At 54.6% G+C, this 27803-nt stretch overlaps 13 protein-coding genes across 13 annotated transcripts; 8 read left to right on the top strand and 5 right to left on the bottom strand.

Moving 5' to 3' along the window:
• Nucleotides 1–654: 654 nt before the first annotated feature.
• BGZ61DRAFT_110806 (transmembrane amino acid transporter protein-domain-containing protein) lies at nucleotides 655–3682 on the top strand. Its single transcript, XM_046236929.1, has 5 exons — nucleotides 655–1235; nucleotides 1298–2361; nucleotides 2417–2577; nucleotides 2631–2696; nucleotides 2765–3682. Exons 1-5 carry the CDS (start codon nucleotides 1051–1053, stop codon nucleotides 3314–3316), a joined length of 2028 nt encoding a protein of 675 aa, XP_046098548.1. The 5' UTR covers nucleotides 655–1050; the 3' UTR covers nucleotides 3317–3682.
• A 1078-nt stretch (nucleotides 3683–4760) lies between these two features.
• BGZ61DRAFT_460005 (kinase-like domain-containing protein) lies at nucleotides 4761–6772 on the bottom strand. Its single transcript, XM_046246980.1, has one exon. The coding sequence runs from the start codon at nucleotides 6726–6728 to the stop codon at nucleotides 4908–4910; it is 1821 nt and encodes a 606-aa protein (XP_046098547.1). The 5' UTR covers nucleotides 6729–6772; the 3' UTR covers nucleotides 4761–4907.
• Nucleotides 6773–8007: 1235 nt separating this feature from the next.
• Nucleotides 8008–8437, top strand: BGZ61DRAFT_110777 (uncharacterized protein). Its single transcript, XM_046236928.1, has one exon. The coding sequence runs from the start codon at nucleotides 8088–8090 to the stop codon at nucleotides 8310–8312; it is 225 nt and encodes a 74-aa protein (XP_046098546.1). The 5' UTR covers nucleotides 8008–8087; the 3' UTR covers nucleotides 8313–8437.
• Nucleotides 8387–9228, top strand: BGZ61DRAFT_460003 (uncharacterized protein). The gene has a single exon (XM_046246979.1). It carries the CDS (start codon nucleotides 8562–8564, stop codon nucleotides 8979–8981), a length of 420 nt encoding a protein of 139 aa, XP_046098545.1. The 5' UTR covers nucleotides 8387–8561; the 3' UTR covers nucleotides 8982–9228.
• A 313-nt stretch (nucleotides 9229–9541) lies between these two features.
• On the top strand, nucleotides 9542–10411 carry BGZ61DRAFT_110757 (uncharacterized protein). Its single transcript, XM_046236927.1, has one exon. The coding sequence runs from the start codon at nucleotides 9785–9787 to the stop codon at nucleotides 10262–10264; it is 480 nt and encodes a 159-aa protein (XP_046098544.1). The 5' UTR covers nucleotides 9542–9784; the 3' UTR covers nucleotides 10265–10411.
• A 2540-nt stretch (nucleotides 10412–12951) lies between these two features.
• On the top strand, nucleotides 12952–14183 carry BGZ61DRAFT_537435 (HAD-like domain-containing protein; the record flags this gene model as incomplete). The annotated part of the gene is made up of 3 exons (XM_046254539.1): nucleotides 12952–12997; nucleotides 13210–13250; nucleotides 13560–14183. The coding sequence occupies 3 exons, from the start codon at nucleotides 12952–12954 to the stop codon at nucleotides 14181–14183; spliced, it is 711 nt and encodes a 236-aa protein (XP_046098543.1).
• A 437-nt stretch (nucleotides 14184–14620) lies between these two features.
• On the bottom strand, nucleotides 14621–15499 carry BGZ61DRAFT_363934 (putative methyltransferase-domain-containing protein; the record flags this gene model as incomplete). The annotated part of the gene is made up of 1 exon (XM_046241472.1): nucleotides 14621–15499. One exon carries the CDS (start codon nucleotides 15497–15499, stop codon nucleotides 14621–14623), a length of 879 nt encoding a protein of 292 aa, XP_046098542.1.
• Nucleotides 15500–16045: 546 nt separating this feature from the next.
• BGZ61DRAFT_497874 (60S ribosomal protein L25-like protein) lies at nucleotides 16046–16832 on the top strand (the record flags this gene model as incomplete). Its single annotated transcript, XM_046251209.1, has 4 exons — nucleotides 16046–16079; nucleotides 16258–16313; nucleotides 16384–16676; nucleotides 16745–16832. The coding sequence occupies 4 exons, from the start codon at nucleotides 16046–16048 to the stop codon at nucleotides 16830–16832; spliced, it is 471 nt and encodes a 156-aa protein (XP_046098541.1).
• A 543-nt stretch (nucleotides 16833–17375) lies between these two features.
• On the bottom strand, nucleotides 17376–17761 carry BGZ61DRAFT_537432 (Zn-finger protein; the record flags this gene model as incomplete). Its single annotated transcript, XM_046254538.1, has 2 exons — nucleotides 17376–17539; nucleotides 17644–17761. The coding sequence occupies 2 exons, from the start codon at nucleotides 17759–17761 to the stop codon at nucleotides 17376–17378; spliced, it is 282 nt and encodes a 93-aa protein (XP_046098540.1).
• Nucleotides 17762–18264: 503 nt separating this feature from the next.
• On the bottom strand, nucleotides 18265–20160 carry BGZ61DRAFT_537431 (uncharacterized protein; the record flags this gene model as incomplete). Its single annotated transcript, XM_046254537.1, has 2 exons — nucleotides 18265–18844; nucleotides 18908–20160. 2 exons carry the CDS (start codon nucleotides 20158–20160, stop codon nucleotides 18265–18267), a joined length of 1833 nt encoding a protein of 610 aa, XP_046098539.1.
• A 1850-nt stretch (nucleotides 20161–22010) lies between these two features.
• Nucleotides 22011–22443, top strand: BGZ61DRAFT_537430 (microsomal signal peptidase 12 kDa subunit-domain-containing protein; the record flags this gene model as incomplete). The annotated part of the gene is made up of 3 exons (XM_046254536.1): nucleotides 22011–22058; nucleotides 22128–22187; nucleotides 22258–22443. 3 exons carry the CDS (start codon nucleotides 22011–22013, stop codon nucleotides 22441–22443), a joined length of 294 nt encoding a protein of 97 aa, XP_046098538.1.
• On the bottom strand, nucleotides 22303–23487 carry BGZ61DRAFT_110586 (RING-A protein). Its single transcript, XM_046236925.1, has 6 exons — nucleotides 23478–23487; nucleotides 23284–23345; nucleotides 23015–23237; nucleotides 22881–22959; nucleotides 22746–22816; nucleotides 22303–22690 (listed from the first exon to the last, which is right to left on the bottom strand). The coding sequence occupies exons 3-6, from the start codon at nucleotides 23111–23113 to the stop codon at nucleotides 22592–22594; spliced, it is 348 nt and encodes a 115-aa protein (XP_046098537.1). The 5' UTR covers nucleotides 23114–23237; nucleotides 23284–23345; nucleotides 23478–23487; the 3' UTR covers nucleotides 22303–22591.
• A 1102-nt stretch (nucleotides 23488–24589) lies between these two features.
• BGZ61DRAFT_537428 (uncharacterized protein) lies at nucleotides 24590–25717 on the top strand (the record flags this gene model as incomplete). The annotated part of the gene is made up of 1 exon (XM_046254535.1): nucleotides 24590–25717. The coding sequence occupies one exon, from the start codon at nucleotides 24590–24592 to the stop codon at nucleotides 25715–25717; it is 1128 nt and encodes a 375-aa protein (XP_046098536.1).
• Between the last annotated feature and the right edge of the window lie 2086 nt (nucleotides 25718–27803).

Below are 27803 nucleotides of genomic sequence, written 5' to 3'. Positions count from 1 at the left end.
CCACTGGACAGGCTAACGCGGACCGGGGGTTCGTGGAGCTCCCTGGTCTCCCCTTCGCCCTGTGTTATTACATCCAGTACCGGTATCTGGCCTATCTCTCACGGACTTGCATCACTGTGCATAGCTGTGCCCGTCCTACAGATACCATCAGTATCACTACACAGCCAACGTCATTACCGCGCTGCCTAGGAGAGGCTGTATCTCCGCATCAAACCCACAAAGGCAGACGGCGCCTGGCCCTCTTATTACTGACCTAGGCAGACTCTTCCATTCTATCAATCCACTCCGGCGGCGGCTACGGGCCACGGGCTACAAGCGACGAGCTACGAGCGACGGAGTACGCATCGGCGACGGCTACCGGGGCGCCAAACGGTTGCATTGCAGCGGTGCCCTTGTCTTAGCTCCCTCCTATCCTTCCCATCTGCGGATACCAACGAGAGCGCCCAGTCAAAGTAGTGCATCTATCTGCCCGAGCCTCCCTGCCTTGCGATAAGCGTCATATCGTTCCGTCAAGTCTCGCTTCTTGGCCCGCCCGCAACCAACGCCAGCTAGACAAGACGCGTGACCTACTCTTCCAGACAGCCTCCCTCTCTTTTCTCAAGACTCGTGCTCGTTCTCTTGCTTCTGGGTCTTGTTGCTGCGCTGTTGCGTTTACGTGATCGCCCTTCTCATTCCAGCATTGTGAGGTCGCAGTCGATCTTCTGCTCCGCCTACATCTACTCCATCTCCTATCCTCCACCTCCCGGTTTCCGCCACCAACCGCCACCTTCTGCCCAGACACGAAAACTTTGCGCTCGTCTATCGCGGCTATTGCATTCTCTCACATCGCCGACTCTCGCAATAGGCCATCCCGTTCTGTTCCCAACGGCCCGTGTTTCGCCACCCCGCCACCTCGCTTGTCTGTGCTCTGTGCGGGGGGCAAACGAGCCACTTGCGACAGAGAAGTTGGACGTCAAGGGTCAAGATAAAAAAGATATTTTCAGCCACGAGCCTCAGAAGCAAAACGCAAAACGCAAAAGCACAATCGACACGGGTTGAGGCTACGGAACAATGCCCCCGGCCGCGCGAAACCCAACCAATTGGGACCAGTACGATGGCCGACCTTCGCCTACTGGTAGTTTGACGTCGAGCGCCCTCGCCGAGGAGCAGGCGCTGCTCGATGACGATGATAACGACAACGGTGGTGAACTCGACGCTGCCAACCGCGCCAGCGGCGCATTCATGAGTCGCAGAAGGTACTATACCCTCGTCGGTTAAATCAAATTACAAGGCTAACCCGTCGCTCTCAATCTCACAGGTCCTCCGTCACAAACCACCTTGCTGCCATTGCCGACATTGGAGGCGTCAATAGCTTCAGATCTTTCGCCCGGAGCTGGCAAAGGGCCGCAGGCTTCCCTGAAGTCATTCCCCGACGCCCGAGCTTCGTCTACGTCCCGGATCAAGACGCCGAGAACGTCCAGTATGGTCGCAGCCACGTCGACAACGCCGCGTCGGGACCTCACACGAGCTTGCTGAGGCAACATCTTGAGGCCTCGAGCCAAGATGATGAGGCCAGCGCCAGTTACGGCTCGTCGCCGATTCTCGTGCGAGACAGCTTCCGAGAGCGCGAGAGCAAGCCCTTGCTTGATCCCGAGATGGCGGCCGGCGCATTGCCTACCGGGTCTCCGTCCAGTCGGTCCAGCATATTTGCCGTTCCACCGCACCTCGCGACGCCGTCCATTATTGGAAGCTATGGCTCGCACTACGGCACCATCGACAGCACGATGCGCCACCGCCTCTCCGTCGGGCAGGCTCCCGCCTGGATTGGCGAAGACGAGGAGGACGGCGAGGGCGCTGCCCATGGCGAGCACCAGCCCATCCTCGTCAAGGAGGTCAAGGAGGGCGACAAAGTGGTGCTGGCAGTCGAGGGACAAAGCACTCTCCCCCAGTCCGTATTCAACTCCATCAACGCCATCATCGGCGTCGGCCTGCTCAGTCTGCCTCTGGCTTTCCGGATGAGCGGTTGGATTCCGGGCCTCTTCATCCTCACCCTCACGGCAGCCGTCACATCCCACACCGGAAAGCTGCTGGCCAAGTGCATGGACTACGACCGGACCCTCATCACCTACTCCGACTTGGCCTACGTCTCGTTTGGAGCTCGGGCGCGAGTTGTCGTCTCGGCCCTGTTCACGCTGGAGCTCATCAGCGCCAATGTCGCCCTCGTCATCCTCTTTGCCGACTCCCTCGATCTGTTGCTCCCAGGCTTTGCGACGGTCAACATTTGGAAGTGCACGGCAGCCGTCCTAGTTCTGATGCTCAATGCCATGCCCCTGCGCTTCCTCAGCTACACCAGCGTAATTGGCATCTTCTCCACATTTTGCAGTACGTCCTCCTCCGTGTCTCACTTTGCTTCCGTCCACCTACTCACCAGCAACAGTTGTTTGCATCGTCGTCATTGACGGCCTGATGAAACCGCATACGCCGGGTTCGCTCAGGGAACCAGCTGTCACGTACCTGTTGCCTGAGAACTGGCTTGCCCTTCCCCTGGCATATGGACTTCTTGCTAGCCCTTGGGGCGCTCACTCCGTTTTCCCTTCGGTATGTTTCTGTTAGACGTGGTCTTGCACACGCAGACGGCTGATACTTGACAGATCTATCGTGATATGCGTCACCCTTACAAGTGGAAGAAGGCAGTCAACGTCACATTTTCCTTCTCGGTAAGCCAGCTCTCTACTCCCTTTATGCCTTCAGATAGGTCTGTTGACTGACTCTTGCGGGTGATTAGTACGTCCTAGACACTTGTCTAGCCGTCATTGGCGTGCTCATGTTTGGAGACGGGATCCGCGAGGCCATCACATCCAACATTCTCAAGACGTCGGGATACCCCGATGGTCTCACGGTTCTGATGTGCGTTTTCATCGCCATCATCCCCCTAACCAAAATCCCTCTCAACTCGCGTCCCATCATCACAACTCTAGACGTCATCTGTGGGGTGCACCAGGACCATCACCACCATCACGGACAGCCCCTGGACGGGGCCTCAACCATGGCCACGCAGATCACTCGAGGCTTTGTACGCGTCTTTGTGGTGGTGCTCCTGCTCTGCATCTCCATCGTGATACCGTCGTTCGATTCGGTCTGCGCGTTCCTGGGCGCGGCCCTTTGCACACTCATCTCTATCATCCTGCCCATCTCATTCCACTTGAAATTGTTCTGGAAGGACATCTCCGTGCGAGAGCGGTTGGTTTCGTGGGTTCTCCTGGTTGTTTTTGGAATTCTGGGTACGCTGGGTACGGTCTGGACGTTTTTGCCGAAGCATCTCATTGGCGCTGATTAAACACGGCTGGCTGGGTGGCTGGCTTTTGGCTTGTGTTTGTGTTTGTGTTTGTGTTTTGGGTCGCCTTCACTTGCATGGACATGGGAGTTGGGTTGCTGCTTTTGGATCGATCATGTCTGAAGTATTCATTGGTGGGCGCTGGGTGATGTAATGTGAGAGTTGCCGGGGAGATGATGCTATGTGTATGTATGAGGTACAGATACAGGGAGGGAATCACAGTACGAGGCACATGTCATATCTAGCATGTCGATCATCATGAATACTTTGGGGCCTCAAAGAGTACGTGTCGGCACGTCAACCTATTAGCTTTATGCCTTCATATATAGCTGTTGGTACAGTACGAAAGACATGCACACTAAACACAATATGCTTCCTGTCGTCTACCATCGTTGATGATCCAACCCTCAATGTCACACCCTTCGACCGTCTTCCATTGCATAATATCCTGCCGTCGCGATTGGAGCCGGAATATGTGCACTGTCGCATGTGCACTCCCACTTACACCTCCCGTTCAATGCTAGCTTACGAGTCAGGTCAACGCGTGCGCTTAGTAGTGGACGTGCATCCGAAATCACGCGGAGACGGCTGTCATGACGCCACCGATAAATCATAACGGGCGATGCACGCACACATGTATGCAAGGAGGAAGTCTGAATGAAACCGCTCGGTACTAGACGGGGGCTGCGCCGGCACCGGCGTCCTGTCTTTGTCCCGTGATGGTGTGGTAGATGAGACTTACCTTAGAGCCAGCATTGTGAGTGCCGAGTCCAAGTCCCAGCTACTTACCCTGTACCGCCAAAACTCAACGGGGTTGTCCATCATCAACCACTATCTCGTATCAACCTCCGTGTTATCTGCAGTGCATTCCAGCGACCTCTCTATCTCTCACAACTCCCAAACACACTTGATAACCACCCCGCTTATGACGTCCCCTCCCTGCACACTGCCTCGAACCACGCCATGGTCCTGCGCATCCGCCCACGCATGCCAAAAGCAAATCCCGCTCTCCAAAGTCAAAAGACCCAGTTCCAAAAGAGGGGCACGACCTTCCGTCCGGGGATCGCCACTCCACCAATGCATCCGATGCTCTGTATGGCTGGACGTGCATGTCCATGGTCCCACGACGCCCGTTGTATCCCGCCAGTCGTCTTCTGCCACACCCCCTGACTCGCACCCTCTTGTGCATATCGGCACCTGGGGCACCTCATCTAACTTAGCAAGACGGGGAGATAGGGGATTGAGAACTCACTGTGAAACATGGCCATGACGACCCAACACTATAATGAGAGTGTCAGATCAGACAGCCAGACGACACTGAGCCCGGCTGAAGAGGGATACGCCCTGCAGAACTTGCAGAGAGCGATAGTTAGTAACATCACACGACCTACCTCTCAATTGCCTCCTGTCCAGCCATGTCTACACTGTACATCACCGAGAGCAAATCTTTGTTTGAGTGGGTAACTTCTGGTATTTTGGCCATTATTTCTAGAAATATCTAATACACAGAAAGCGAGTTAAGGCTCACGTCTCCTCACACTGAGAGACAGACGGGCCCAACCACGATTGGAAGTTGCAGTAGAGACTCAATCTCCTACCAACCCCCAACCCACTCCACATCCCCGAGATCGGTACGCCTGTCCCGGCGCCAGTTCCAATCTCTTCCCTTGCTCCAAGGGTCCTTCGCTCGTTCTTGCTGATGTTGTTTGACCCCGAGTTTGTTGTTATAATTAGAATGATCCCAAACGCCCGCTTCGTAAGATTTGTATCCAAAACCAAAATGTCGTCGCGGCTTAGAGTCCGGCGACGTAAAAGAATCCAAAGTTGTGGGTTGGCCGCGGCGGCGCTCACCCAGTGCCTCCCACTTGTCCAACGGGCTCCGCTTCGGCGGAGGCGAGTAGCGAGGGGCGAGCGTCATGTGCTGCTTCAACGCCGGCGCCTCGTGGAAGAAGAACCCGTCGGCAACTAGGTCATCATCGACATCACCCTTGATATCATGTGTGTGCGAGACCAGTTCCGGCTCATGCTCCAGCTCCATCTCGAGCTCCATTCCCATGTCCATCTCGAGCTCCGGCTCAGGCTCGACCTTTGCCGTCTCCTTGACCTCCTCCTTGCTCTCGTGGCTCCAGGTGCGAGAGTTGAGTTCCTGGAGCATCTTCATCTGCTGCTCGCGTTCCTCCTCTTCGTCCTCATCCTCATCCCACATGTCGCTCCAGCTCTTGGACACGGCATCCTTTCGGCCAAACACTGTCGACATAGACAACGTCATGGGTTTGGCCATGGTGATGGGAAGAGAACCAGCCATGGGCGACACTTTGGTGCGTCGGGTGATGGGGTTCAGGGCGAACGACTTCATCGACGCACCCCAGTGCGAGTCAACCATGGACGACATCGGAGTCTGGGCAGCCGCAGAGCACCAATCCGTGGTGGTAGCTTCCGACTTGGGGAACAGCTCCTCAGTGTAGCTCTCGTCGTCGCGGATCACACTAAGCTGGCGACCGGCATGAGGAGTGTGGAGATGCTTGGCCCAAGGGAAGGCTCCCGTCTCGACCTGGGGAGACTGGATCGAGGGGGTGCGGAGAGGCTCACGGTTGGCAGTAGCCACTGTCGTCTTCTCAGCGCTGCAGAAGTCGTCGAGGATCTCGTCCTGAGCAGTGAAGCTGACGAGGCGGAGGAGGGCATCACGGGCACCGACCAGCGATCGTCTCTTGGGGTCGAGGTTCATGCACTGGACAATCACCTCGTACGTGTCCTGAGACATCGAAGGGAACACGTCGAAGAGAGACTGCTTGTCCCGGGAGTAATCCAGGAACAAAGGATCGGCCTCGGTCGGCGTGGTGAATGGGTTGCGAGAGAAAAGAATGTTGAGAAGGCAGATGCCAATGGCCCAGATGTCAGCCGAGGAGGGAGAATAGCCGGCACCGGCCGAGTCAAACTGTTCGGGAGCCATGTAGCGGTCACTACCAACAGTCATCTCGTAGGACCACTTGTCGGTAGTTGCCAGACCCCAATCACCGAGCTTCATGGCACCGTCCTTGGTGAGGAAGATATTCTCGGGCTTGATGTCGCGATGGAAGACACCCTTGGAGTGAGCGTAGTCAACAGCATCCACAAGTTCAAGCATGAACTGGCGGACGTGCTCGGTCTCCAGCGGTCCATGGCCGTGGCGAATAGCCTCATAGAGATCTCCCTGCTCACAGTACTCGAGAACCAAGTACAAGTGAGACTCAGTCTCAAACGAGTCGAGGAAGTTGACAATGTTGGGGTGAGATCCGAGGCGGCCATGCAGGACAGATTCCTCCGACTTCTCATCAATGGCATAGTAAGTGTCGTCATCAGAAGAAGCGGACATCTTGGCCATGCACTTGATGGCAACGGTCTCGTTGGTGACGAGATCCTGAGCCATGAAGACCATACCGAATGAACCATGGTTGAGGGGGGAGATTGTTTGATAGCGTCCTCCGAGAAGCACGCCACCGGTGAACTTGTCCTTGAGGCACTCCATTGCTTGGAAATTGAAAAAAAGGGGTTAAGTAGAAGAATAAAAAAGAAACAAAAGGTGATAGTAGTCGTACAGATGATTGTTTTTGTTGCGTTCTGAATTGATAGCTGCAGTGGTGAAATGAGACGGGATGTGTAAGTCGAGACTTCAAGCTCTGTGTACAGTAGAGGTATGAGTCAAGAAACCGAGTTGATGATGTCGAATATTTGAAGTGTTGTTGAATGTACAGTAGTCGTAGTGAGGACGAGGTAGAGAAAAGCGAGGCGTTATGCGGTAGAAGGTTGATGATAGTCGTGGAGGAATCAGAGGCTCATTGGAGGGTATGTGTGCGATAGGCTGGACAGACAAAAGAAAGCGAATTATGGAATGGTCGTAACGGCGAGGTGCGAGACCTAAACGGCCGAGGAAGGTTGAAGGAAAGAGATTCGTTATGATGACATGGGTGCGTTTTTTTGTAGATTTGCAAAAGAATGACTCTGACAGGTGGGGTTGGATGAGTGAGGTGGGCGACCGAGGACGGAGCCGACCAGATGAGAATTGCGGCGAGATGAGTAGCAAAAGGGAGGAAACCGGCTTCGACGATGCCGATGAGTCGACGTGTCGGACCAGACAAGCTGGCACCGGCGTAGAGGAGGGCGGAGCTCACCCGGGGTGGAGTCGTTGACGCTCACCCGGGTCGGTTGAGTCACGCGGACCGGATAGGCCGAAGAGCGATGATCGGAGACTTGATGACAATGTCGTGAGGAAGAACCTCTACGACGCGATGCGAAAACAACGTCTCCTGATATCCGGTTGGGTGTGCAAAACGCGTATTTTGATGACCGAAGTCGGCGACGAGAGTTATCGAGATGCCGGACGGTTTCGACGAAGTCGTCGGGTGCGAGAAGCAACGATCAGAATGGCACGGAACGCGGCGTAAGAGACCCGAGGCGAAAGGACTTTTGGGGTCGGAGGCTATGCAGCGGCAAACAGCAGGTCAAAGACGCTTCTTCTTCTCGATGGGAATCGCTGTCGCTGTGGTAGTTGTCGATGGAGTGTTGTTGAGTCACAGCGGTAGCGTAGGCTTGCTTGGGCGGGTGGCGAGGCGGCGGCAAATGGCGGAATTGGAGTGATCCCAAGGGCGAGCGATAAGAGAGAGTGAGAGAAGTGGCAAGCTCGAGAAGAAAGAAGGCCTTGATGGTGCGGAGCGTACAAAGGGACGGGAAGGAAGGATGGCGAGACGGAAGGGAGATGTATAAAGGGTAGTAGGTAAGGAGGAAGACAAGAGAGGGAATGGCGGTGATAGAAGTGGATGATGGGGATGGAACGGAGTGGAGGGAGATGGATGGACGTGGACTGGGTTGGACTGGGTTGGATTGGATTGGATTAGGGGGGTGCGAACTAGCTGAGGGCGGCGATAGTACCAGGTGTGGATATGATGGTTGTAGGTACGTACTACGTAGTGGGCGGGCGTGGGTGTGGATCCGGGAAAGTGCAGGCCATGCAGAGACTAGGTAGGTTCTGTACTGTGCAGTGCAGCGTACATAAGGGAGGAGCGAGTGAGCGAGCACCGAGGGAAGGTGCCAGGGAACGGGGCCGGGGTGCCGGGGACACGCAGCAACTGACAATGACGGCGAGCTACGGGAGGAGGCACGAAGGCCCCATCGTGTACTTCAGGTACAGTACCTGGCTTTGGACCTGACAGGAGGTACTCTCGGCACGAGATCTACGTGTCCTCACGATGTTTACGTCTCTTGTTCCCTTGCAATGGCAACACCGGATATCCATCGAGACAAGTGCGGAACAGAGCCACCTCCCACAGTGTCCATGGTCCATAACGGATCCCATAACTTCGTCAATCAATCAGGAGAACCAGCGAGAGACCCCAGGTCTCAGGCCGGAGGGAGGCTTGGGGCGGCAAGCAACGAGCGAGACAGAGGCGGCGACAGGATGGGCTGGATGGCGCTACCGTGGGACGATGCCACGATGGGGCGTGGTTTGGACGGGGCCAGAGGCAGGACGGACGGCGGACAACGGACGGGCATGAATAACAGCAGCCGGGGTGTGGGTGGCCTTGTTGTTGAATGGCTGAGCGGCCTCAGGCATCGCCATAACCAAGATAAACACGGCGTCTCAGGCGTCTCAGACTTTGGTCCCTCGCAGGGTGTCTCAGCGGGCGGTGGATGATGGGTGGTGAGCCCGGCGAGGAAGAGGAACTGGGCTGCGTGACGTGACGTGACGTGACAGTCTTGCCCAAACAGGATGAACAAGACAACCATCAGCACTGTGCAGATGGGTAGAAACAGAGCCACGAAGTGAGTGCGAACGATGGGCCTCGTGCACTGTCAGTGGGTCTGCCAATGTTTCTGGACGAGACCTCGCAGCGGATCCCCAGGTACGTGGCCTTTGGGCAGAAGTCAGGCGTAGGTTCGAGTATCTTCGAGAGGACTGTCGTGTCAAGCGCCGAACGCCGTGCTGACGAAACAGCATGCTTCATTTCGGTGGTCGGGGGAAATGACAACTTGGCCATCGTGACCAGACGGTGCGGCCCAAGCGCTCCACACGGCGCGGCTAGTCTTGACGCGGTATAGCTCGCTTGGCTTCGAGGGACCGAAAGACGGGACAGCCTGGTGGCCGGCTGGGACGGGGGTTCTGATAGCAGACACACCGCCCGGTACGCACGTACAAAGTAGCTATAGGTGTTCCATTATGTGGTTGGAGGACTTCACTACCACGTACCCTCGACCGCAGATCCCATCACGACTTGAATGAACCTCCACGGGAGGGTGTACGGGCGAGCAAGGTGAGTGGCCTGGGGCGACGGCGAGCTGCGCAGAGGGTGCTTGCGCTCGTGGCACCAATGGGCTCATGGGTCCTCCGAGCGCTCGATGGCTCATGGGCGAGACCGCGAGAACAGCCAGACTCCAGTACAGTGCCACTGCGAGAGCGGGCGAGTGGGTGGCTACGTGACTGCGTGACTGACTGTGTGAATGACCAAGCGACCGGGAGTCAGGACGACAGCGTCCCAACGAAAATGCGATCTACGCCTTCTGGAAACCTCAATCTGTCCTGTTGGGATCTGTTCTGGGCTCGTCCATCCTATTCAAGCTTGCGCTACACTTCGCAGAGTGCATTACCATCACAAACAAACTCCAGTCCAGGACCGCCATCACAGCATAACAGGCTTTCGGAGAGTCCATCAAGCTCGCGGTAGCCCCCTGGACTGCAGCCACCGAGAACTGGGCCTCGGTGGGAAGGTGGGAGGCAAGGTGGAAAAGCCCTCTGGGGCCGTTCCAGGTCCGTCTGCCACTGTGCGATTCCACCAGCCAGCCCCCCAGAACGCCCGGTTCAGATTCTCGGTTCCTCGAGGACCCTCGAGGACCCTATGGCCCACGACTGCGTTCGATAGCGCCGGCCTTGTGCGGCCCCAGCTTTTCCCTCGCGGCCTCGACGGCGCCCCTTGTCTCTAGCGCCCTTGAATGCGGGGCGGAGTGAGACTGCGACCCAATTGAGCGAGGCGTAGGATCTTGGGTGCTCTGTAGGCTTCGGCTTGTTGTTTAGGGTGTCCCCAAGTGCCTGGGGGCCATACAACTCTGTATGCACTCTCCTGGCTCCTGCATGCCAGTCCAGACCACGAATTGTCTAGGACGCCCGCTGCCAATCATCACGTTGTTTACATGAAGAGAGCGAAGTCGTTCAGCGCCTGTCTAGCAACCGCCAGAAGTCTCGCCCGGCAAGCAAGGTGGTCCGAGAGTCGTCGTCACTAATCGGCGCGCTGCCGTGACTGGTCGGACAATCGTCTAAACCGGGGTCCAATGTAAACATCTGCGCACGGAGGAAGATCCCATGCCATGAAATGTCGCCCTTGCTGGAAACGACTCTGGTCTCGCAAGTACCGTACCGAACGTGCAACGTCGTCTGTCCGAGAGGCCTGCTCGTTCGTCGCAGAACGCGCGCGCCTGCTTTGTGGCAATCTCGATACTTGTTCAACTGCTCCACTGGCAAACGAAACCGTTACGAATGCTGGACCGAGTGCTCCGTACGTGCTACGGAGGACGGGGTGCACTGACGCAAGACGTGCCTGTTCCAACGTCATGATTGACTTCGTACTGTGCGTAGGGTAGGAGCTTGCTTTTTGGAGGTGAAACGAACTGCTGAGCTGGTACATTCCTGTCAGTCAGCTAGAAACAGATAGATATCTCGGCAGTGGAGTGACGAATTCAGGTACGGGAGGCACGCAAGATACGAATGACAATTGACAGGCATGTAGGCATGTACATCTGGTACGTAGCGGTTACTAGGTTGGCAACACGCTTCAAATTGTGTTGGGGAAGATGCCGTCATGTCTCGTGTTGGATTGCATGTTGTGTCCTCGTGCCTGGGCGCGCCCGGTCCTGTCTTGTCCCCGCCGTTCCCGGTGCGGCTGGCAGACTTGACCAATCCAATATCCCCTTATGAAATTCGATGCAATGTAATTCCATTCGAATCAATCCGACGCCGCCGGATGAGGGGTAACAGTCACCACCTCCTGACCGGAAGGAATCTTGAAGAATCGTCGGCCGGTAACACAGTCATGAGATTTCGCAGCACGAAATCGATACATCACCTTCTATGGATTATCGAACAGGCCACTTGGGGCGGCATGACACCCTGCATACAGACATACAGCATAGTGGAGACCATGCGTGCATCTGGAAGCCTATGCAATGCATGCACAGCAAGGTGCTTCTGTGATGTACGTCAGGTACGGAGTACCCTGTCATTATGAGAGACAGGTCGACGCCTCGCCCGTTGTCCGCCTGCACTGCCCGCTGATTGCGTTGCTTTGCACAGCCTGTCAGCCGCCGGTGGCGGCTTGAGGTAGGGAGGTCCGTATCATCGTCCGCTCGATCATTTTTAGCACCTCACCACATGGAGGACAGGTGGATGCAAACTGACACCTGGTTCTTTGTAAGTTCGAATTGCATCATGTTAACGTCCCCACTGGGGTCCTCTCGGATCTCGGATGGGGTCAATCTTAGCAGACAACAACGCATCAGTTCTATTCCATTCTCTCGTGCTGCCGGCCCTTCGCATTTCATCGGGACTGCCTGCATGAACTGGCCAGCCTGGCTGTTACAGGCGTCGGGACCCTCTGTCGTAGTGGAGGCACATTGCTGTGCAGGTCTATTGCCTTCCATCTGTTACGGCGCAGTTCCTGGAAGCCGATGCTAATTTCAGGGTCCTTGTTCCGTACGGTTACAGGGGAATGAAAGGCTCCAGTCACCCAATTTCCAGGGAGCCCACAGCCTACAGGCTGCCGTTTCCAGCACACCCTCAGCGACCCTCTCAGGGACTGCCACCATAGCGTGCCATCAAACATCCACCAAACAGACTCAAGGCTGGCAGCTGGAAATCTCCACTCGGGGGAGAGGATCCTCTTGGGGTTCCACCGATGTACCTTCTGCCTTACGATACTATGATTAGCAACCTGTCGGTACTCGATTCCCATCATGCAGATGTGAAATTGCAAGGTGGTCCTGGGTTTGGCAGTGAAAACGTTTCCCCTGTTCAGGCTGGAACACACACACCTCTTACCCACTCACCGCCCGCAGGCACAACAACCTTGATTTGATTGCGAGTGGGTGTCTGCTCCTCCAGGTTAGGTACGTAGGATCCATCCAAGCTGTGAAGCTGAGACTGCCCGAGGTGAGCTGTCGGCCGCAGTTTTCGCTGACCGCCTTTCCTCTCTCGTTACCGTTTCTGGCCAATGTCGACGAATCCATCCATCCATCTCTTTCTCACGCACCCGACACACCACCCCGTACTCGTTCCAGCCTCCCTGAACCGAGTCGGCAAGCACTGCTAAGCTCGATCGTACCTATTTTTCCGTCTTCAGGTATTTCGTACCTTTCTCGCTAGACTCGAACCGGCCCAGCCCGGATCCAGGAACACATAGGCCACCCGCTGCACCGTTCGACGACCATCATCCATCGAACAAGAACCGATCTTGCAAAGGCAGCAGGGATTTGAGATCGAACCAGGGAAGAGGATTTTCGTTCCCTCGCGTTCCCTCGCCTTCGCGCCTTATCTGGATTCGTCCGCTTTGTTCGATTCTCCTCGAAGAATCTTGACCGCCATCTGATAATTTCCGGCAACTTTTCCAGCGAAGCGCACCATGGCCCCAAGCATCGCCGAAACCGACGTACTCGTCTTTGACATCGGTAAGACAAACCAGTGCTGGGCTTACTCCCACGTGGTCACTCCCTTTGTTTAGTTCATCATATTGGTGGTTATTTGGTGTACATTGTAGTGGTGGCGATATGGTGGCTATGAATACCGCGACATTGATTATATTATCATTACGGTTGCTGTTCTATGTTTGCATGTTTGCTTTTCAATGGCTGACGTTATGTCTTGTTCCGATGTCTCACAGAGGGCACCGTTTGTCCCATTTCCTTTGTCAAGGACGTCCTGGTAAGTTGGCTCCGTTGTCCGTTGTCCACCTTCCGTCCTCCGTTCCCTTTACCACCCCCGTTCTCTCGGGCCTCCGTCCCAGGTCACTCCCCAACCTCCTCCGGCCGAAATTCTGGCCGCCGTATTGTTGGTTCTCCAGGATCCTGGTTTTCACGCTAGGCCTCGGATGCATGCGACTTTCAGCGCACTGCACCTGCACACCAGCCTTCTGTCTCACCGACTTTGGCTTTGCCTTAGTCCTGCCTGACATCGTCTTTGGCATCGTTGCTGTGTCGTTGCGTTGCTGACCTCGGTGCCCCATCGTGATAGTTCCCATATGCTCTCGAGGTTCTTCCCAAGGTCCTTGATCGGGATTGGGATAGTCCGGTCTTTTCTCCGTACCGCAATGCCTTTCCGGAGGAGTACCGCGATTCCCGCTCGGAGTTGGAGGCCCACGTCCGAGATCTCGTCGCCCGCGATGTCAAGATCTCTTACCTAAAATCTCTTCAAGGTCACCTCTGGCAGCAGGGCTATGCATCGGGAGAGATTCGAGCTCCTTTGTTCTCCGACGTGGCTCCTTTCATCAAGGCCGCCCATGCCGCCGGAAAGAAGATCATCATCTACTCGTCCGGCTCGGTTCCGGCACAGAAGCTCCTCTTCGGCCACACCAACGCCGAGCCCTCAGACCTGAAGCCCCTCATCTCTGACTGGTTCGACACGGTCAATGCGGGACCCAAGATGGACGTGGCCAGCTACACGACGATCCTCTCCAACTATCCCGACATCAGTCCGGAGAGGTGGCTGTTCCTGAGCGACAATATCCTCGAGGTCGACGCCGCCATTGAGTCGGGTATGCGCAGTTTCCCTGTTACCCGTCCTGGTAACGCGCCCTTGCCGCCGGACCACCTCTTGTCGCAAGTTGCCCTGTCCGAGTTTACTCTTGACTCAGCGTAGTGACGACCAGCTGCAGGTGGATAGCGGAGGGCAAGAATGGTGTGGCACACTTGTTGCCGAGCTGGCATTGTACCAACTCACTAGGGATTCTAGTCACCAAATCCGAGACCGCGCCATCCAACTCATCTCGATCACTCGTGACCTGAAGTGTTCCACCAGTCATGCAGGCGGTTGCCATGGCTTGTATCACCGCCGGTGCATGCAACATGTCGTAAATCCTTTTCCGAACTAGATGTACTGTTGTTTGCCAAGATCGTGTAGTCATATTCTTCCAACTCGATATCGATGTCCACGTTGGCCAAATAATCCTGGGGAGTCCATGTGCTGTCAGTCGGATACAGCTGGCGATAGTGGGCACCAAGTTGGTTGGGCAGAAGCGCATATGCATCTAGACATTTACCCACGTGTCGTTCATCCTGTTCCTGTTCCTGTACGTTCTATTCCGGCCGAACCGCCGAACCCTTCATGGTCATGACGAAATTGTTTCGTGTTCTTCCTGGGTTGATCTCCTTCTTCGTAAAACTCGGCATCCTGGTGCGCGTAGAACCCACCCTCCTCCACAGTGAGTATGCGAGCTTCTGAGTCATCTTAGTCTGCAATCGGGCATACCCAAGGATCGTCATGAGTTCATTAAACCTGGCGTCCGTAAAGTACCGTGAGTTGTCCACGCAGCTCCGAGGAAGAACCACAAATAGTGAAGGGAATAGGTCCTTGGCGGTTCCCACTGGCGTGTCTGATTCTTTGCGGAGAAAGGAAAGCGTCCGCAAAAGCATCTGACCGCGCCCATCGGCTTCGGGCACAAAATTGAGGACTAGGCTGAGTGATATGATGTCAAACGTCTCGGAATCATCCTTGGGCAGTGGCCGATCCATGAAATCTTGCTGCTTGATACCGGGTTCCTGGCTGTTTAGATCGATGTGCTGCATGTCGAAGATGCCGCTGGTCGAACATGCATTCCGAGTACTTAGAGAACCGACCTCGAGCATCTTGAGAGGTTGCCCATGCTTCTTCAAGTCAGCGACGGGAAGCCACTCGAGTAGCACCTTGGATGTGTCGCCACCACGGTCAAGACTCTGGCCCTGTAAGCTCGCCTTTTGATAGTGATCAATTCCGCCCAACTTTTCGATTTCTGCAGTGATGCGTGCCTCGGTCCCCTTATCGCCCTTGGATGCGGCCTGTCGGCGCTGCTTGTCAAGTTGGTGGTGAGTGTTGATGAGTGTTCGGCTTGCCTTACGGGACATGGACCGAGATGCTTTCACCGTTGGTGGGCGGCCACTGGAAAGGCTCTTTAGCCTTGTTGGTTTCTTGGAAACCATAGTGAACTCGACAAGTTATCTGATGTCCGAATCCACGTAGTTTGGTTCCACACGTTCATCCGGCATTCGGTGCGTCTTATTTCAGTGCGAATGTCCACCTAGGTTGAAGATAATGGGTCAGGTCTTACGCCACCGTGACGAAACCGGACGACTCAATCTCGAGGAGCAAATGTTAAAGGAAAGAATTGCATTATACAGAGTAGAGACCCATTGTGTTCAATGCGTCTTGAAGGTGACAATTGAAGGGAGCTCGTGTGCTTCCGCTCACTCTCTCTTCTACATGGATTTCTCACCAAGCCCAGCCGTCGCGGCTTACATAACCTGGTTGATTGGGGTTTGTTCTAAATATTGATCACGTGAAGTCGCTAGATCTGCCAATTTGGCCAATCACAACACGCCGTCGCTCCAACCCTAATCGCAAATCCACACAGATGCCAAAATTGCCTTTTGCGACTGGATTTCTTTTCCGCCTTGACCTCTCCAACCCACGCCGACGACAACCTCACCCAGCACTTCCGACAACTCGTGCCCACGACAACCGACACAATGGCCGGAAAGGACGCTTCGAAGGGCAAGAAAGGTACGGGATGAACATGATACTCCGACACGCGATCCGCTCGCTGCGCGCAAAATAAAAACACGATCGTCGAACGAGGATTTTTCTCGATCTCGGAGTCGTCTTCTTTCTTCCGCATCATGCAGCAGCAGATTTTGCGAGTTCTGAATCAGAGCGATTGCTGATGCGTCTTCTCATATAGCCCCTGCCAAGGGCCTCAAGCAGGCCAGCGCTGCCGCCAAGGCTGCTCTCAAGGGCGTAAGTTGAAATCCGCATTCTCACCCCTCGTTGTGTCACGTCGACTAATCATCCGTGTGCTTTGCAATAGTCCAACTCGCACAAGAAGACCAAGGTCCGCTACAGCACCTCGTTCCACCGACCTAAGACCTTGATTGTCTCGCGTGCCCCCAAGTACCCTCGCAAGGCCATCCCTCACTTGCCCCGTCTTGATGAGCACAAGATTGTCATCCACCCTCTCAACACCGAGAGCGCCATGAAGAAGATGGAGGAGAACAACACTCTCGTCTTCATCGTCGATATCAAGGCCAACAAGGCCCAGATCAAGCTTGCCCTCAAGAAGCTCTACGACATCGACACCGTCAAGATCAACACCCTGATCCGGTATGCACCCATTATTATCCTTGAGGCTCGACGGCGCAGAGACACAGATGAACTAACGTACTCCTTAGCCCTGACGGTTCTAAGAAGGCCTACGCCCGCCTTACCCCCGATGTCGATGCTCTCGACATCGCTGCCAACAAGCTCTCCCTGGTTTAAGTGTGCTGGGCTGGGAATGGGCGTGTCTTTGGGTTGGTTTTGTCTGCTGAAATGCACGGCATTGGGCATCGGAAAAGGCGCATTAAAGAGCTTGTCGTTTAGAGTGCAAAATGATCATGAATTCAAGACCGCCCAGACACCACACCCTCTCCCGCTTGCTAGTCATTACTAAAGCCACCGTAAAAAGTTGAAAGGTTTTCCATCATTAGTTCACACTGGTCCTTTTGATATTGCCGTATTATGACGAGCCGTGTTTAAGAGGGTAGTCTTGTCTGATTTCCAATTACCAGAGTTGTCGTAATGTACACGGCCGTTCAACACTACACAGCCGGCCGACCATGCCCGGCCGACAAAAGTTCTTCCACGTCAATGGGCAGTTTTCTATCCATCCAGCCCTCCGTGCCGTTTACTAATTGTACAGATGGTCCGCCGCCGCCGCCGCCGCCTCCTTCTTCACTCAGTGTTGTATATCGTAACGTGACATGTCTTCGGTCGGACCCCGTCCCAGCCCATTCCTAACTCTCGGCTTAGGACATGGGTCATCTAGTTTCGCATGTTGTTGAGGTGTTTCATCGTCAGGAAGTTCATGTCGAGAAATCGGTCGACGCAGTTGGCAAGGCAGCCCTCCTCACTCCTGTCAAGCTTGTTGTTCTTGATGCCGCCGGTAACGCACTTGGTCCAGCAGATCTGGGTAAGGCTGTGGGTTTCTGTTCAGGGACCTCATTAGCAACTGCGGAGAAAATATATGTGCGCACACGACAGAGAGAGGGGGGAGCTAGTTTCGGCATTGGATGGGGGTTAGTCGACGTACGGGCTTGGATCTGGGAGCGCTGCTGCTCGTTCGCGAGGAATTGACGCAGGTCGGTCTTGTCCTTGTCGTTGAGCTTCTCGAGGTCGGCATTCTCGAGGTTGATCTGGGAGGAGCTCATGTTTGCGTTCGGGGGTGGGCGTGATGACTACGTAGGTTGTGTTGTATATACAAACGAGGTTTGCGCTGATGTCAAGATTTTAGGTGGAAGATCTGAGATGCAGAGTGGTTCACGGGCGGCCAATGGGAGGCCCAGAATCATGACTGTGGCGCCCCACCTTTGGCTGCTGCTCTACGTGCTACACAGCACGCAGATGTATGATTCCTCACGGGTTATGAGTCTTGTGCGTGTTGAGTTCTTAGGAAAGTATTTTGGAAAATGTGGTCGACTATAGTCGTGTCGCAATTTGCATCAATAGTAGTCACAATGATCGAGCTGGATAAACATGACTCTATAACGGGTCTAATATTGTAGATGGTGCCACAGGAGGCATTATGTACATATCCTATGTCTAAAAGAAAACCATGCTCAAGTACGTATATACCCCAGTTTATACACGAAAAAGGAACAGCAAACCAAACGATGGACTATGTCTTCGACGAAGACTGCAACCAAATGCCTCTCTAGATGTAGCGCTTCCAACGTGCGACCGCCAGAATCAGGATACACAGGACAGTCATGAAGCTGATAATACCGAAGAAAGGCGCGAGGCTTGTAACGTCCCTAAACGGAACCGCCACGTTCATTCCAAACACACCACTGACAAGATTCAGCGGAACCAGCACGGAGGCGAGGAATGTGATCTTGCTGAGCACCTGGTTCGTTTCTGTTCCCTGGGAGATGTTATTGATGGAGAGCGTCGCCAGGTAATTGCTGTGGGAACGGGACAAGATCTTTTCAAAGTGGCCCAAACTGGTAGCCATCGTGACCACGTGGTCCTGGATGTCGCCCAAGTACATGCCAATGTCCATGCGAGGCGTGACCTTGTAGTTCTCGTTACAGCGCTTGGTGAAACCCCGAAGAACGTCGGCCTTGCCACCAAGGAGCCGGAGTAGGGCCATACAGTTCTTACGCACCCGGCCGATGGAGCGGAGGAACGAGCTGGAGTCATCCTCGCGCATGACGAACACCTCGTCCTCTATGGCGTCCGCCTCAAGTTCGATCTGGCGAATGGGTGGGCCGAAGGAATCGACTATGTCATCGCTAGTAAAACCAAGTCAGTGAACAGTTCATATAAAATCTTGTCAGGGGAGATGGAGCACATACATCAAAGCATAGCAAATCCAGTCGCTGCTCAGAGAGACGTAGTCCTTCAGGGCAGTGATTCTCTTGCGGACCTGGGTCGCATGAGAGTTTGGCGCGAAGCTGAAACTGAGCGTTCCCTCGCGGAACACGATGACATAGATGTTGAAGGGCTCGTACTCAATGCCATCGGGCTCCTGTACAATATGGAAGGAGCGGAAGCTAGCGAAGTAGTACGACGGGAACAGCTCAATCTTCTCTCGGGCTTCCTGGGTGACGATATCCTCAATTGTCAGGGGGTGGATACCAAAGGCCTTGCAGATCGCCCAGATCTCCTCCTTGGTTGCAGTGTTAATGTTGAGCCACCAAACACCATCCTCTTCATCCTCGGGCAGTTCGAAGAGTCCACGGATATCCTCTCCTGGAAGGACGAGATCTCCCATCTCTGGTGCGTGGATGGTCGACTCCCACGCAGAAGAAAAGAAGCTGAAGCGGTTACTATCCACTGGAGGCGCCTGCGACTGCTGGGGGGGCTTCTCAGGCGTCTGTTCAGCGGTTTTCTCGCGAGTCATGGAATCCTCCGACGGCATATCCAGAATATCGCCATCAAGGGTCGCCATCTGTGTGGGACGAGACTCGACTGTATGAGTTCGTAAATCTTCAAAGCTTTGCGTCACCGAGGGTTGGCGAGCCTCTTCACGAGCAGCTTGCTCGAGGATGAACTCATCAAGATATTCAAAATCGATGCACAGCTTATCCTTCCGATGGGTTTCCTTGACAGGGAAGCACACATCTTCCTCAGCGGTGGTAGAAAAACTAGCCGCATCGTCATTGATCGTGTGGGGCTTGCTGCGGTAGCTGCGCTTGCTCTGAACGGACATGGGACGGATCAAGCCATCTTCAAAATGGTCTGGACGCGACTCGGAGAAGGACATCTCTCGCTCTCGGCGACGGGCTTCAGCAAACGCCTTTACCGAGTTGGGAGGAGAAATGGATCTTCCATCAGAAGAGTCCACCGTTGGACGGCGAGGACGGCGGGCGGTTGGCGAGATTGCCCTCGCCTCTTCATCGATGATGGCCTCCTCAAAGTCACGAACTCGAATTGTGGGGACACCCTGCTCATTTTCGACCTGTCGAGAGCCGTAAAGGCTATCGAACGTCCCGCGACGAGGTCGCTCCTGCCTCTGAGCCGATGCCGCCTGATGGCGGTGGTCGTCAAGCTCAGGCACAGGGGTGCTGTAGCGGGTGTCGGAGACGGTCTCTTCGTGGTCAGACATGGTGGATAGTCGACGTGAAGTCTTTGATCGAGGTGTTTAAGGTGGCGTCCGGGCGTCGAGGGCGGAAAGGGGTCGTTCCCAAGGAGGGAGGTGGCGGAGGTTGGTTGGGGGATTCTGGATCACAGTCCCATAGCTTGTTCGTGGCAATGGCGTCGTCCAAAGTCGTTTATAGACCTGACGCTCGGCGCGGCAGCGGCGCGCCGAGTTTTAGTTTTGGTCAAAACTGTGAGCAACAATCCGGCGTGTGTCGCCAGATGGTTTCCGGTTGATCCAGGGAGGATATAGCAGAGGTCAAGTGAGAGTCGAAATTGCACCAAAGACCAGTTATGGGGGCTTCTTGTTTACTCCGCTGTAGACCCAGAAGCCGGGTCCGAAGAGCGAAGAGGGGTAGGAGACGATTGGGAGGGCGAGTTGAGCCAACTTGAAGACTTGGGATGGTTCGAGGCGAGACGCCAGCTACAGAGGACGTTGAGCGACGTGGGCGAAGCGGTTGAGACTATCGTCGGAACCAGAGTTGTGCAGTTCGGAGAGGTTGTGAACTGATATAGAAGCGGTCTTCAAGACGAAGCTGATGGGCATCAACTTGGTAATGGAGTCGGGTCGAGATGAGATATGATGTTGTTGAGGCCTGAAGTGCGAAGGGGAATCCGCCAAAGGTTGGTAGTGGTTGCTAGGGGCTCGGATGACGAACAGGGTCCAGGGGGTCAAGATTGGTGCCGGGACGGCAGGGCCAGAGCGAGAAAGGGGGAAATAAGAGCGGTCCTTGGAGCGCAGGGTGCCTGGAGGCAGAGGAGATGATGAAGTAGAGATTGCAAAGAAGCAAAGATGGATTGTGCCGAGCGACAAAGCGAAGGGCAAAGTGGAAGAGGAAGAGTATGGGATGGAAGAGAGAGATAAAGAAGCCAAGGCCCGAGACCAAGACAGGAACCGGGTAAAAAATTGTGCAGCAACCAGGGCCGAGAGCCAGAGCCGATGTCACAAGCCAGCCAGCGTCCAATGGCTAGCAATGGCCAGCCACCGCCACCTTCCCTGCAGGGTCACCGACAGGGAAGACACCCGCGCTGGGGCATCATTCGGGTCTGTGCGTCCCGGTTGCGCCACATACGCCACACGCGGGAGCTGGCATCTCATGCATTTTTAAGCATTGTTTCTGGATGCGAGTCCTTGCCGAACCACTGAAGCGGATCGCAGTGGCACAAGTTGGGAGGGAGGGCTCCAACTGGCCGACTAGGATGAAGCGCACCCGGATACGCATCCGATCCAGTACGTATTTCCACATATTGAGTCACTGTCACGAATAGTCCCCCCCATCAATGGCGTGCGTACCTGCGTTGCAAGTGTAAAAAAATTTCTCATGCCTGATAAATGCCCCATCCGGGTGCCGGCTTCCGCAGAAACTCACCTGATAATTCCGTGACACTGTTGTTGGAGACCATTGCCACCCATTCCTCTCTTCCGAGAGGTTGACGACGATGACGATGCGTTGCTAACAGAATCGCTGATTGCTTATCCGTAATGGAGTGATGTTGGCTCACCCATCGTCTTTGTCAGCGCCAGTCGGCCCCTTGCCCACTCAGGACAGAGTAGATGTGGGTCCATGTATTTCCACTCCGACCAACCGGGGCTACTTTGGACACCTCGTCAGTATTGAACGAGTTGCTGCGACACACCATAGCTTGTCGCGAGATCAAGAGCTCGTTGATCCTCCACTGCAGCAGGACAAGACCGACCCGACCCTTACCCATCTTGATCGCCAGTATTCAATCAGACATCCATCTCGGCAATACACCCGCTTGCGCGCCCACGATCGTTCCCACCCACAACCTCGTCCAGCTCACTCTCTTTCCATCATGGCGGACGTCCTTGATCAAGTCCGTGACGTCGTCGACGGCCAGATTGTAACCCAATCCCAACCTTGCATATTTTCCCTTTGTTCGTATCGCATTGCTAACTGTGGTCTTTCCCAGGACTTCGAAGGCCAGAAGGTCACCGAACTCCTCGCCACCATCCTCCTCGTCATCTCTGGGGTACGATCTGGCACATTTCACACAGCCTAACCTGACCTGTGTTGAGCTCACGTGCTAACCTGATCCAAAGGCCCTCTCGTTCTTCATCGGTTATATCCTCCAAGATATCAAACTCGCCGTCTACGTGGGGTTGGGGGGGACAGCCTTAACTTTCCTAGTGACGGTGCCACCGTGGCCCATTTACAACAAGAACCCAGTCAAATGGTTGCCCGCAGGGTATGCGGTGGATTTGGCAGCAAGCAAGTCGAGTCAATAAATGTGACGCCTGACCCAGGCTCGGCGGGATGGATAGCTGTGTGTACACCCAATGCAGCCCATGGCGCAATGGCGGCCACGGGACCGCCCTTCCCCTCCCATTGTATTCTCGTTCCTCTCGTTCCTCTCGTTCTCCTGTGCGTCTCTATTTATCGGCCGTACTTCTGGAACTCCCAGTCTCTGTTGTCCAGGGGACAAACTGATCGAGCTTTGAGCCATCGTGAAATGCAGTGGAAGTGGAAAGCATGCTACATGGCGGTTAGCTTGTGGTTGGTAGAAACGTTGTGTGTAGCGATATCTTACGTTGCAAATACCCCAGGCCACAGTGCACTCTTCGCTAGTAGCAGAAGCTTGGTTGGCCTGGCACTCGATGCCTGGGTTCCAAGTTGTCAGCTGTCTCTTCTCGCAACCTGGGCAATGATAACCGAGGATACTCACATAGATCCATGATGTGGTTCCGGCAGATGGCACAGTTGTCCACCACAATGTCCCAAGCCCAAAGGGACACGGCGTTCCACTATCCAACTCTGGTCAACACAGCTCCCCGGGAGGAGGGGGGGCCTCGGCCGTACCTTCTTCACCTCAAACTTCTTCTTGCCCTCGATGCTCTTGCCGTTGGCAGCGTCGACCTTCTTGGCTACTGGCGCATCGCTCATCTCGACGTCGGCCATGATGTGGCGGGCGGTTCTCGCAAGGGTGGGATGGGCGGTCGTCGATTACGGAACGCGGGGAATGGAGTCTCGACAGTTCGACAAGGCTGGACGCGGGAGATACTAGCGGTCAGAAAGAGAATAACTTTGGGGGATACGCAAGCAGGTGGCGGAGAGCGGATGAGGCTAACCTCTGTGGTTGCGGTCGAGGAATCCGGTGGAGCACGCTGGTTGAATGTATGCCTGTGTGTGCCTGGAGGTGTCAGAAAACTGGAGCATGGAGAGGGAAGGCTAGCTCAGCAGCTTGTCCAGCCTTGGTGGGTACGTGGGTAGGAAGGTAGGCCAAACAAACTAGGTGGGTAGGTAGGTAAGGCAGGAACAATACCTTGATGGAGAAACCGTCGCGAGCTCAGGGTTGCCGTGTCACGTGAAAGCCGGGGACTGGGCGTTGGTTTGTTGGACGTTTGGTTTGATTGTGCAAAATCTATGCGAGATATTGATGATGGTTGGATGGCTACCTACATCGGCGACTGGTCGAGCCATGGAGAATCCCGTCCAATGTCGTCAGTATACCGCCGCCTTTGGCTAGTGAGATTCAGCGGTTGCCTCGCGCTGGAGGTCCCGGAGCTTGGGTGGCTCGGGCCTGGTCACCTCACTATATCTCCGGGTGTTACAGGGCATGATCAGTGAGGGGCAGAGCTGAAGTGACCTAACGGAGCACGCGTCGGAGGCCCACCAAAGCAAGGTTGGTCGGCCCTGTGCACGGAGAAGGTGGGGGTGGGTGGCGCGAGACGGGCAGTCCGCTGACTTGAGTTGAGTGACTAAATGGAGTTGGTAGTCATGGGACTGAGTAGTGTACGACAACAGGAGACGTGAGGGTCTGATTAGAGAGATTCATTTACATCTAGCTCGGTGAAAGACGGAAGACACTGCTCTTTGACGCTTCTACCATTACAGAGACAAACACCAACACATGGGTGAATGCTCAACATAAAGAAGCAATGGCTATAGGGTAGGATGCAATCGCAGCATTGCCATGAGAGGGGTACCTCTTAGGCTCTAAGAGCACCTACCGTGGGCACTTATGCATTTACCGGAGCTGCCGCAGTCGCCCGCCCGCACTGGTGCATTGTTGTTGTGCGCCCACCCTGTGAGCCATGCACCACTCACGCACCCGCCTGAGGCGCCCAGCCTGATTCTTTCGCCCAGCGTCATAGCCTTTTCCCTCCCTCACTCCCCTCGCGCGCTCTTCTCTCCTCTTCATCCATCAATCCATTCCCCACTGCATCATGATCGTACCAAGCGACTCGTTCTTCAAACTTGCTGCTTTACAATCAATCATCTCCCTTGCCTTACCACTATCAACGCAGCCGAATTCAGTTCATCCTCCCGATTCCTAACCTGTCGCAACCGCCGCTCCATTCCCCAACCACTCGGCTGTTCGTCTTCTCAGTCATCACTCACTAGTCCGGTCATACTCGTCTGCCTCTTGAAACCATGAGTGAGACCCCCTCTCAGCCGACAACCACTCCCGCCCGCCGCCGGCAGGGCCGTGGCAACGGTCGTCCTGCAGCCCAAAAGGCCTACGCTTCCGAGAATGACGTTATCAACGTCGACCCGTCTCGTTACGACCGCACTCCGCGAACACCCCAGAAGCCTGGTGTCGACTCTCCCGCGCCTCACACCAACAACGTCAACTCCAAGCAGCGATCTCGAAACAAGCCCCGGGCCCCCAAGAACGTCCCGACTTCCCCAGAGTCGGGTCGCCCCGGCCGTCATACCCCACCTCACCAGTCTTCCTCCATGAAGTCGGCAACTGTCCCAGCATTTGCTGGAGCCACCTTCCACGCCTCGCCGGCGCCATCTGCCCTGCCTCTTCCTAGTTTCGTCACCAAACCTTCCACCGACTCTCCTAGCGTCAAGCCATCCCGCGAAATTCTCCAGGAGCCTTCGCCTCCTACCGACTCTGAGGCGCCGACGCCTTCGCATCATGCATCAATGCCATCAGTCCACGAATCTCCTCTTGATTTCATGTTCCGCGCCCACCGCCAAGAGAAAGAGCAACAGCGCCGCGACAGCCCCGCCAACTTCAGACCCTCGGCTCTCGCATCTGATTCTCCATCCTCTCGATCGCCCTTTGAATCTGGCAGTTTCCCCAAAGCGTCAAACCTCCCCCAATCAGCTCACTCCCAGTCGAGATTCCAGTCTGGAATCGGCAGCGCTGAGTTGGATGGAACACCTGGCCGCACGCTAGGTCCAGCATTCTCTACACCATACCAAGATCGCATCAAGGCCGCTCGATCAGGCACTGCTCGATCGCCTGCTGCACAGCAGCTTCCACGACAATCCTCTGCCCCGGAGCCGGGCGAGGACCCCACCGAGGCTCTCAAGAAGTTCTTGTTTAGCGGACCTTCTGTGTCCGCATCCAACTCTGCATCCGACGGATTCTCTCCTGTCCGGCCTTCCCACACACAGGCCAACAACGTTCCCACTATGCCCAACGCAAATGGCGCCCACGAAGGCCGCTCTAATAACCTCCAAGCAATGGAGGATGATCTTCGACGAATTCTCAAGTTAGATCTATCCGCTGGACCTGCCAATGCTCAGCGACGTCTCTTTTCTTAGACCATTTGGCTCAGGCGTTTCGTGTTACAAGGGTCTCGTTGTTCTTCATCGACATCTCTTTTCGTTTATCAGAACTCTTCTGACGACGGTATGAAAGAAACGCGGTAACTGCGACGGTGGATTTGTCGCCCATTTTGGGGGTTTGGTCTGGACTGGATGGCGTTTTACGGGTCATGACGTATCGGATTTATTGGATCAGGCATGATTCAAGTATAGGACCACTGGGAGCCATCTTTTATTTGGCCAGAGACTGAAAGTCTAGAGCGTTTTGGGTCTGGATGTAACTGGATGTTCGGCTTGTATCGAGACGGGCACCTGCTTTTGGACTGGTTTTGATGATACCCAAGGGTTCTATTCCATACGAGAAATGGCTGAGCGCACTTTAAGATGTGCTTTGCCAACATGATACGGCATTATCACAACCATGTATTTGCCAATAACACACACACATATAGTGCCTAGCACGTCATCTCATTGTTTATCTCTTGTGAACGCTCCTGATCTTGTCTGAGTGTCTCCTACATCTACCACGCTGGGTAAGCACGGCGTAAGCTAAGGTTGAGCCATACGTGAGAGCTGTCGTGCCGTCTTCATCAACATGGCCCCTAGGTTCCTACACAACGTGTTTGATCTTAACCTTGACTAAAAGAAAATCCGACAGGAGGAAGAAAATGCGAGGAGTTGGGGTGCTTTGTTAGCATTGGACTCGCCCCACTGCACTCGTTCCTGGTGAACTGGCTCTCTATTTTGTTTACCATGGGCCGCTCATTCGATTCAGAGACAGGCCTGCTGACTGTCTGAGTAGGATATTGTTTCTACTAGCAATTGGATCCCACATTTACACACTGTCTAGTCTGGGCCTGCTCTGCGCAAGGACCCTGATCTCGGTTTTTGTCTATCCACCTGTTCCTAGACTCTCCTAGATGTTGGGGTAGGTGAATGCATTGGAAGACGAGACAAGACGAATTGACTGATATGTTACACTAAATGACCCCTCGCATATACAAATAACACAATGCCTTGAAATTCGCACACAACTTGGCTATCGATTTTGCACATGAAAACTCAGGGTCGTTGGGTGATGGCACTGATAGGGGTATCGTGAGACAGTTGAGGTAACTTATTAGCCACCACTTCCTCCATAACTTCGCCCCCCTCTGACTCGATCCCAGATCTGTTTGATACTTTTACTCAACAACATCAAGTGTGGTGCTGTTAAGGGCGAACATCTCGCCGTTCACGGTACCAAATGACGGTGATGCCTGTCCGAACCGGCACCCAAACTACCTAGTTGTGAGGATAGCCGTCTACTCGGCTAAGTCGTCCAGCTTGATATACCAATCATCGAATAAAAATGCATTTCGATTAGAAAGGTCGCCCTAGACGAGGTCGCATTAGTCTATGCGTGTAAGGCCTTCGGCAAATTGCACTGCTATCTGAACCGAATCCGCCCGTTGTACGGGTCGCCGAGCTGTTCACACGAAACCCCGAAGCTGCTGTTGAGAGCCCGTTTAAGGTGTACAGATTATGATTTTGGCATCGGGAAGGAAGTGTCTCGAACGGTGGTCTCGAGGTCAAGGGAACTAAGAGTGCGGTTGTATGGTCCGAGAATCTCTATACAGACCCCTCCCTCGGTGCTATCTCATCCGACTCTTCCGGTGCCTTGCTCGGCCCTAACGCCTCGCGGCCCTCATACTAGGCTGTTCAGCCCTTCAGAACCGATGGAATATTCCTAGCCCGTCTGGTATCCTTCTCATTCACGATTGCATACACGGCACTGTTGGCGGCCTGATCAAGAATCTGGATCTTGCCATCTGGAGACAATTTTGGAGCTATAATTAGTAGGAATGGGAGTGGTTTCCGGCTTTATGGTTAGAATACAACGAAGTGTTGAGAGACAGAGAAATCTTTCCTAATATATTGGCCGTTTATGCATGTTAATAGAGGAGTTCCGTTGATTATAGATACAGCTGCAGTAATGCTACGGGATTGTCTCGGCAGTCAATTATCAACCTCATTCATCAAGGGCATTGGGTGGAACCCAAAGCGGCGAGACCAACTTCACTGTGCGCTTACATACAACCAG

This window comes from Ilyonectria robusta (genome assembly GCF_021365365.1).
Source record: "Ilyonectria robusta strain PMI_751 chromosome Unknown BGZ61scaffold_24, whole genome shotgun sequence".
In the NCBI taxonomy this organism is placed as follows: Eukaryota; Fungi; Ascomycota; class Sordariomycetes; order Hypocreales; family Nectriaceae; genus Ilyonectria; species Ilyonectria robusta.
This window is presented reverse-complemented; position numbering and strand designations above follow the sequence as displayed.